The 9,008-nt window shown below is 53.6% G+C and overlaps 1 protein-coding gene and 1 long non-coding RNA gene across 5 annotated transcripts in view; one reads left to right on the top strand and one right to left on the bottom strand.

Moving 5' to 3' along the window:
- Window positions 1–1,575: 1,575 nt before the first annotated feature.
- LOC121075904 lies at window positions 1,576–6,138 on the bottom strand. 3 transcript variants are annotated; one of them, XR_005823237.1, is made up of 3 exons: window positions 6,034–6,138; window positions 2,298–2,450; window positions 1,576–1,911 (listed from the first exon to the last, which is right to left on the bottom strand). It is a non-coding gene; the product is annotated as an uncharacterized LOC121075904 (long non-coding RNA). The 3 variants fall into 3 exon arrangements; XR_005823238.1 differs by having other exon boundaries at window positions 6,053–6,109; XR_005823236.1 differs by lacking the exon at window positions 6,034–6,138 and adding an exon at window positions 3,236–5,596.
- An 895-nt stretch (window positions 6,139–7,033) lies between these two features.
- Window positions 7,034–9,008, top strand: part of IGF1R (insulin like growth factor 1 receptor) — a 180,621-nt gene continuing 178,646 nt past the window's right edge. Inside the window, exon 1 of one of the 2 annotated variants that reach the window (XM_040569639.1) lies at window positions 7,034–7,745. In XM_040569639.1, coding sequence (XP_040425573.1) covers window positions 7,652–7,745 — 94 coding nt within the window. In that variant the 5' untranslated portion in view covers window positions 7,034–7,651. The remainder of the gene's footprint in view (window positions 7,746–9,008) is intronic. The other variant, XM_040569638.1, reaches the window with a different exon arrangement.

The raw sequence follows: 9,008 nt of genomic DNA, 5'->3' as shown, positions 1-9,008 counted from the left end.
CATACCTGCTATTTGATGGCTGGTCCCAACAGCTGCTATGCTACATTTTCCCCATTTGGACTGAATTTTGGCGGTGGCAGTCTCCAGGGGCAGAATGGAAGCACAGACAGGGCTGGAGGAGTCCATCCAGAAAAAAGCAGTAGCTTGAATGTATCCACGTGGCATTGAATACAGAGGAGTTAACAAAAGCATTATGTGAAGGAGACAGTTTGTCTCTGAATCTCAGTTGTTTAAATCCCGGTTGCCAGCAGATTATAACCCCAACAAAGTCCTTTCTTTGAGTAATTTCTCTTTTACGGAGCCATTCTGGTCACATAACACATGTATTATTAGCGAGTTGTTTGTAGGTAGTAGAACTACAAAAAGAGAAAACTAAGACTGCAATAAAAGAAATAATCTTGGAGCTCTCACATTAAAAAAAAGTTTTAATTCTTTCTAAATTCTAAACAAAAAAACAGCATTAGATTTGTATCCAATATTCTGATTTGACCTAAAGTCTGAAAACATTTGAAGTCGGTATTTCTGGTTCAAGTCCATTTTGTCAAAACACAAGCCAAGGCCTTCTGTACCATTGACTTTTTGAAGTACAGTAGTTTTCTAAACACAGTATTAAGTAGGACGTCCTCACTTTGCAACGTGGGCATCGCGCCCACTCTGACTGCTGGTATGTGGTGCAAAGAATAAGGACAGAGGAACGGGACAAAGGAGGAGAGCAGCCAGGCGCCGGTGGAAAGCCGGCTCCTAAAGGAATAGTGGAGTTTCTTGTGTTTGGCATGGCCTGGAAAAGACTGGTTAGAAATTGCTTTCCCAAGCTGCTTGTGATTAACAACCTTCTTTCCTTGTCCTCCGCCTTCAGACCAATATTCCTGCTGCTGCCATTGAACCTGTGTGAGGCACCCATTTTAAAATATGTGGTGGTTGCACGGTAACTAACGCAGGGTGAATTAGGGGAAAACTGATGTCAAGACCTACTGAGTTTAAAGGGCCTTTTAAAACCAGCCTTCAGAATGTGCTAATATTTACACATTCCCAACCCACCTGGAAATATGTTCCGATGGCTTTAAAGCATTTTAATATTATTAAATGTATATGCAGCCTTTCACAGTTGTGCTTTATTTTACCCCAAAAGCTAATGATAAACTCTTTAGAAACAAACAAATAAACAAAAAGAAATAAAGCAGGCCCATCCTGTCTTTTACAGAAGGGCAGAATTTCTATTCCAGCCAAAACAGCATCAGGTTTTTCTTTTTCTTCAGCAACTTCTGGAGACATTTTTTGCTCTTTATGCTGGAGATCCAATTTATTACTTTTAAGGCTGTGTTTTTCCCTAATCTTCTTGAATAAAAGATGCAATAGAACAAAAATATTTTTCTTTCTTCTTGGGAGTGCAAGATAGTTTGGATATCATTACGCCTGAAGGAGTTTTGATGCTTGCATGTCATTAAAATACTTGAAACTTGAATAAAAATATATATTGTTATATGCATAATGTGCATGTAATGTTTAGGTCTTTTTATTCTGCATTGGACTCTATCAAAGATTTGGTATCAATGAATAGTTCCAGTCCCCAATTTAGGCCACCATTGACTTTATTTTGGGTTCTATTACGTGTTGTGTTAAACTAGAACAAATAACCTTATTTTTCCTATATCCACCTCAATCAACTGCAAATGCACAGAGAAACAAGAAGTTTATTTTGAAGCCTATTTTAAATAAATGATTGTATACCTGAGGTTAAAAACAACCTCAGGAGGATGCTCTGTTGGGGTCCTGTGCATCCAGCATGTGCCATGTGGAAACCCACCATGCTCAGTGCAGCAAGCATGGGATGGGACAGGGGGTGATCCTTTCTGCCCTTTGCATCGGGTGGAGCTCTGATCCCACTCCCGATTCAGTTGGTGGCATTCTTGCCTGTAAGAAAATATTAAAATATATCTCTTAGAAAGAGTTAATAACGCAAAATTAATGGCTGTTATAAGCACTTTGGAAGTTTGTGTTACGAAATGCAATAAGCACAACAATAAGCAACAGATGGTCGGTAGATGCTCACGAGCCGCGGTTACGGGCAGGCGTTCGACCCTTTGGCTCTGCAGCAACCTCCAACGCAGAGCGGCCGCCTGCTCCAACACCCCGCAGCCTCTGGTTACCTCTCTGTAAGCTCGTCATGCACATGCCATTAACGTCCACATTGCCACCGCCCGTGACGGGAGCAGGAGAGTGCCCTAATTACTCCCAACAGTTTATGAAGTCAATGCATTAATGCTTGGAGCAGGCGGTAGCCGCTGCCCTGCACCTACCGCTCGCTGCTGCGCTCGCCGCCGAGGTGGCTCCTTGGTCTCGTTCATCACGTTCGGAGATGCAAAAGGGGAGGCGAGCATGAGCCTGTGGACGTTTGGTACGACAGCGAGATTCCCATCGTGAAGGCTCGGCGTGGTTTTGCCTTTTGAACGCTGTCAGAAAGGCACAAACATCAGCATAATTTATCGGCGGCTATTTTAGGCAGGTGCACGGGAACTCTAAATATACAGCATCCAGCACTTGCTGCAGTTGCTATGGATATTATATCCCAGGCCTGTAACTAGGGTTATAAATGCTGTTGTGTGCTTATTGCTGTTGTTGTTATTAAAACATGAATTTTAGAGTTATTCCTGCTCGGCTGCTGCCCCTAAATCGTCCATGTAACTGCATACTTCTTTGTCTGAAGGAGGGAGGTGTATGGGAAAGCAGTGATAGCAGTGCCCTTCCTTCCCTTCTGCTTTTCATTTGCTCCGGGAGGGACCAATTTTGAGCCGCTGTTTACAGCCGTATCAGGGCCAGGAGAATTAGAAATCACCCAGAGCCAGAGAAGTGTGCTTCGTGTGGGTCTCTCAGATCAGTGCCCTGGTATTTAAGTCTTGCACACTTCACAGATACCCAGGTTTTTCCCCCATGTGTTGAAGACGTTGCTTCCTGCAGCTGCAGGGACCGCACAGCCCCCTTGCTGCTGCCATGGGATGGTGGCATCTTCCCAAATCCTGCCCCCTGCTGCAGACGGGGAAAAGATGACCAGTGGATGGAGAGGCTCTACAGACTCGCCCCCGGGGACCACAGCATCTGTCCCTGTGTGCTCTGTACATCATCCTTGTGCTCAGAGGCTGGGCATTTTCCTACAGACAGGAGCCTGTGGAGGTCATTGGTGCTTGATGCAACTCCAAAGTGGAAAATAAGGAAAAAATGGGGGCTGCATGCAATGCACCTGCCCACAACAATGCTGTTCATCCCAAAACAGAGCCTGAAGATGGTCAGTCAGCAAAATGGTGAGCCCCTGGAGAAAAGGAGGCGGTGTACATGCAGACACAGGCACAGGGGCAGCGCTCGGTGGCTGCCGAAATTTGTCCTGCAGAGACAATGCTGACAGAGAGGGCGGGAGGAGAAACATCGACGACTCCCTTGCGCCTGTAAAACAGGACGTTGGATGCTTACAGGTTACGACAAGCTAGCGTCTGGTAAAGAGGTCAGCCTGCCCCGAAAGTGGTGCACAAGCCAAAATAAAGTCTAGCCAGGCCTATGAGGAGTACGAGCACTGAGGCAAGGAAAATAGTGAGGCCTCTTTCTCCCCAGTGGTGGCCCCAGAAAGCAGCGGGAAGGCTGCTGTTAAAATTAAAATATGGCTGAGTATTAGGATATTTGCCTTGGGCAGATATGTGTTTTGAGAGACCAGGGTCAGCGGCTGTTTTAACCGCGCTGTTTCATCCCCACTGCCACACTTCCTGAAGTTTCCACTTAAGCGGCGTTTTAAACAGCGCGCAGGTATGCTGGTGGCATTCTGCATTGCTCTCCAGAGGGAAAAACGTGTGTGTGTGCGTGCAGTCGTGTGCTCCACTCTGTCCATCTGTCTGTCTCAAGCACCATAAACTAGCAGTGGAAGAAGGGGAGGCACGAAGCCCAGTGCAAACGGAGAGGAGGAACGAGCGCGGAAGAGATGGGACGCAGGGGAAAGTCGTTTCCTACCGTCAGGGAAGGACGCGTCAGGAGAAAATCATTTCTTCTGCTGTTGAAAATTACAGTTTAGACTTCACGAGTGAAACAAAAGGAAGAAAAAGACTTTACATGAATGTAGACACAAAATATATGTTGGACAGCACGCATTGCATTTATTTATTTTTTTATTATTAGTGGCCTCACGGAGGAGACACTGCCAAGGATCAGGACCCCAGTGAATTGCCGAAACATCTCCTTTTTGAGCCAGGTATGTTTATACCCAGGCAGATTTACTTTCTCGTGATGAAGTTCCAACAAAACATTTTTAATCGCTTCTTGGTCCAAAGACAGACTCAAGCTGTTCAAGTGGCATTTATGACCTGTATGTTGTTCAGCTCTGGATTCCCAGTAAATAAAAACTTCGCACCATTCCTATCAACCTCCTTTGAGCAGGTCTATAGATAAAAGCAGGGGCACACAGCGTTTACAAGGAAATTGATTTCATCATGAAGTACCTTTGCACATTACCATAGAAATTATCTTTATTTTGCCCAAGTTATAGCTCTTTAATTTTGCACATTGCACGCGTAGCGCAGTTTGCTTGAGGTTTTCATCTCAAAGACATGCCCATGCTGCAGCTGTATGTGCTGAAAAATCACGATTTTATTTCTGTTGAAAATAGCAGGACCACTTTTGGAGGAGGAGGATGGCATAGGGGAGAACCCGATTTAAAGTGTGTTCCGAAGCTGAGCGTGCGTGTGTGCATGGCTGGCACCACAAGCAGCCCAACGTGTGACCAGGTGAGCAAAGCTGACTGGATTTCTGCCCAACTTGACACAAGCGTGGTGCTGCGGTCGTCGCAGTCATCGCAGAAAAAGGGTTTCCTCCTGTGCACCCCAAAGCACATTGGGCACAGGTGTCCCGGCAGGCTCTGGCCAAATAATTCCCAATTATGAATTTCAGATTGGCAGCCTGGGAGGCTGGAGGGCACTGTGGTGCTTCCCATCCAATGCTGGACTGTTATTGCTTTTTATTTATTTTTTAATAGATAGATTCCAGATTCCAGAACCAAATTGTGTTACAACACCTGTAGGGCTGTGTCTGTGAGACCGTAAGGTCTTTGGGGGCACAGCGCATCTTTTGTTCTCTGCTTGTACAGCACCTAGTACAAGGTGCTTGTCCACTGCTTGCCCTATTCACCAAAATAACGGAAGAACGGCTATTTCACAGCCATAAACATTCTTCATGACAGCAGGATGATGAATGATAGACACCTGATTCCCACTTCAGCTCTGCCCTAACAATACATTTCCTTACAAATGACACAATTTACGCCACACCAATGCCCTAACAGTCTCAGAAAGGGCGCTCGGTGTCCGGCCCCACAGTGCTGGTGAAGATGATGAAAATACCCCAGTGATGGCAAAAATGCCCCCCAGGGACGGAGAAAACGCCTCAGTAACGGTGAGGCTGCCGGGCACCGACGCCTTCCCGCCCCCCTTTCACCCAGGCCTTGAAGCACCCGGGCGCGGCCCAGGGAGGCGACGGCACGTGGCCGCTGCCGAGCGGAGCCGAACGGATCCGAACCGACCCGAGCGGACCCGAACGGAGCCGAACGCATCCGAACCGCGCCGAGCGCCAGCCTCGGGGCGCACCCGCCCCGCCCCGCCCCGCCCCGCGCGCCGCCGCCTGGGCGAGGGGCGCGGGAGCGCGCGCGCGCTCTGCGAGGCGCGCGCCCGGGGAGGGGCGGGAGCGCGCTCCCCGTCCCCGCGCGGCCGCAGAGGGGAGAAGCGGCGGCGGAGCGGCGCCGGGGCTGTTGTTTACCAGCGCTGACTGCGGCGGGCGGAGGCGGCCAGCGGGGAGGAGGAGGAGGAGGAGGAGGAGGAGGAGGAGGAGGAGGAGGAGGAGGAAGGGGGGGGGGGTGCAGACAGCCAGCCAGACAGCCAGACGCGGCGGCACAGCGCTGCGAGCGCATTAATTGGGAGGAGCAGCGGAGCCTCCCCCCGGCATCCCGTTCTCCCCCCCCCTCCATCTCCGTATCCCCCTCCCCAGGGCATCGCAGCCCCTCCACACCCAGCTCCTGCGCTCTGACCTTCAGCGAACCGCGCCGCCTCGCCCCGCGGCGCGCCCCCGTGCGCGCCCCCGCGCCTTCCCCCGGCCCCCTGCCCGCGGCTGGGCAGCGTTAGGGGGGTGGGGGGGCAGGTTTGCGGCGTGCGCACACCCAGAGGAGGAGGGAAAAAGGGAGGGGGGGAGGGAAAAAGGAGGAAAAAAAAGGAAAAAAAAAAAAAGAAAAAAGGAAAAAAGAAAGGAAAAAAGGAAAAAATAAAGGAAAAAAAAGGAAAATAAAGAAAGGGAAAAAAGGGGGGAAAAAAAGCGGAAAATAAGGGGAAAAAAAAAGGAAAAAGGGGGAAAAAAAAGCGCAGGGAGTACGCCCGGGCCGGGTGCTCTCTGTTGTTGTTGTTGTTGTCGTCGTCGCCGTCGCCGCCCGGCCCCCCCCGCCCGCCCGCCCGCCCCCCGCCCGCCCCCGGCGCGATGGCAGGGCGGCCCGCGGGGCGGCGAGCCGGAGAGCGGCGGGGGCAGGAGGCGGGGTGCTGAGCCGCTCCGCTCCGCTCGCCGCCGCTTTGTGTGCGAGGGCGGCCGGGGGCTGCCTTGCCTTAATTATTATTATATATATATTTTTTTTCCCTTGTGTTTTTTATTTTTTATTTCTGGGGGGAGAGCGAAGGAGCCCTGCGGCAGCGGCGCCGAGGAGAGGAAGAGGAGGAGTAGGGGGAAGCCTTTTTAATTCATTTTCCTCCCCGATTCCGCATTTCTGCAGCCAGCCGGACTTGTGTGGCGGTGCTGTTGTGTGTGCGTGTGCGTGTGCGTGTGCGGGGGGGGGTGGGTGGGGGGTGGCTGCGTGTTGCTTTTTTTTCTTTTTTTTTTTTTAATTTTAATTTTTTTCCACCCCTCCGCCGGGCCGCGGGGATCCCACCAGGGCACCCCCTCCCCCCCCCCCCCCCCCCCCCCTTTCGTCGCGGAGACCCCGGGGCCGCCGCTGTTGTTTTGTAACCGGCTTGTCTGGGGCACCCCCCCCCCGTCTGTTTTCGGTGTGTGTGTGTGTGTGTGTGTGTGTGTGTGTGGCTGCTGCTGCTGCTGCCTCCGTGTGCGGTGTCGGAAAATGGAGGTTGAAGATGCAGAGCGCCGGCCCCGCCGCGCCTCCCGCCCGCCGCTCCCCTGCACGACGAGCGGCCGCGGCCAGCGCTGAGGGGAACCGGCCCCGGAGCCCCCCGGCCCCGGAGCCTTCAGCCTCGGAGCCCCCCGGAGCCCCCGGCCCCGGAGCCCCCAGCCCGGACAGCGGCGCCCCGGGGCTCCCCCCGTGCCCCCTCCTCGTCGCCCTCAGCGCCCCGCGGAGCCTCCGGAAGATCAACACCACCCCGGGACCTCGCCGCCCTCCGCTCCGAGAGGGGCTCCTCGCTTCTCGTTTTTTTATTTTTTTGCCTTGTTTGTTTTCCATTTCTTGAGGCAACGTGGATTTATTTATCCTGCCCCGCTGCTCGCCCCCCTTTTGGCTCCTTCGTTATTTTTAGAGAACGAGGAGGGGGGGGGTGAGGGTGGCGGGGTGGGGGGGGGGGGAGCGAACAATTTGGGACTTTATTTTTTTTAAAAGAATTTTCGGAAAGGGGGATTTTGTCCAATTAAAAAAAGAGGAATGAAGTCTGGCGCTGGAGGAGGGTCCCTCGCCGTCTTCTGGGGGTTTCTGCTCGTCCTCGCCGCGCTTGGTCTGGGGCCGACAAATGGGGAAAGTGAGTATGGGGCTGGGGGGCGGCCGGGGGGCCGGTGGTGTGCGAGGGGCTGGGGGCGGACGTGGGGGGACCGGGGTGTGTGTGTGAGGGGCCATGGGGGGCTGGGGGGGCCGCGTGAGGGGCTATGGGGGGCGTGTGAGGGGCTGGGGTGGGTGAAGGCGTCGGTGAGGGGCCGGGGGCTGCGTGCGAGGGGCCGCGCCGTTGTGTGAGGGGCTCCGGCTGGGGGGGCTCGGCTGCGAGGGGCTCCCGCTCCCTTCCCTCAGCCGTTTCGCCCCAGCTCCTCGGGCACGGCCAACGACCCGGGGCTTGGCTTCTCCCTCCCGTCCCTGCCGCAGCCCCCGGCCCGGGGGAGCTCCGGTGCCCCCCAGCCCGGCCCCGGCAGCGCGGTGCTGGGCCCGGCGGGGCTGCGAGCTGCGTAGTAAACACAGGCGGGCGGGGAAGGGCTGCGCCTGCCTTTCCCACATGGAAGGAGCTTGAGCTTTGTCAAGAGCGAGAGTAACCTGCCGCGGCGGGTGAGGAATTCCTGGAAGAATTCCTGGCCGTGCCTCTCCTCGCCGCTGCTGAGGAGGGCTCTCGCCCCTTAGTGCGGGGTTACCGCGGTCTGGAAGTCGCAGCCCGGCTGGCTTTGGTTTCTCGCTTTTATAGCACGTTTGCAGCTCGATGCATCGCGGCTCCAGAGCCCTCCGCTTCGTTTCCCCGCTCTCCAAAGCCGCCGAGGTTGTGGCGTGCCCGTGGGGTGCGAAGGGAGAGGGGTCCTGTGGGCCCTGAGGCTCCGACCATCGCTGTGCAGGGCTCACGGTGGGTTTGGGGCTCCCCACGCACGGAGTGGGCCTCCCCAAGGTTTTCTGGACCATCTCTCTGCAGGCAGGGAGATGGGAAGCGCGCCTTGGAGCCCAACCATTTTAAGAGCTGCTCCATCTCCTTCAGCGCCTCTCTCCGTCTGCAGAGGCAGGGTTGGTGCTTTTCCTGCGTCTGGATGCTTTAATTCTTCCGCTGTGTGTTTTTCGGCGTGTTCTTCGAGCTGTTCTTGTGTGCCTCGCTCGCACAAAAGATAGGCGTTGATGGAAGGGAGAGATCAATTTTCTCCATTTTAAGCGTAAGGGTAAAGAATGTGGGAGCTACAGAGGCTTTGCTAAAAGTAGTAGTTTCAGGATGAAAAGAGAAGCAAGTTCTTTGGATGCACTGACAAGGAGGCTAAAAAAACCCCAGTGTTTGAGCAAGAAGCGCATAGATGGAGCCTGTAACGCGTGTTGAGTAATACTG

The sequence above is a fragment of the Cygnus olor genome, chromosome 11, assembly GCF_009769625.2.
Source record: "Cygnus olor isolate bCygOlo1 chromosome 11, bCygOlo1.pri.v2, whole genome shotgun sequence".
NCBI lineage: Eukaryota > Metazoa > Chordata > Aves > Anseriformes > Anatidae > Cygnus > Cygnus olor.
This window is presented reverse-complemented; position numbering and strand designations above follow the sequence as displayed.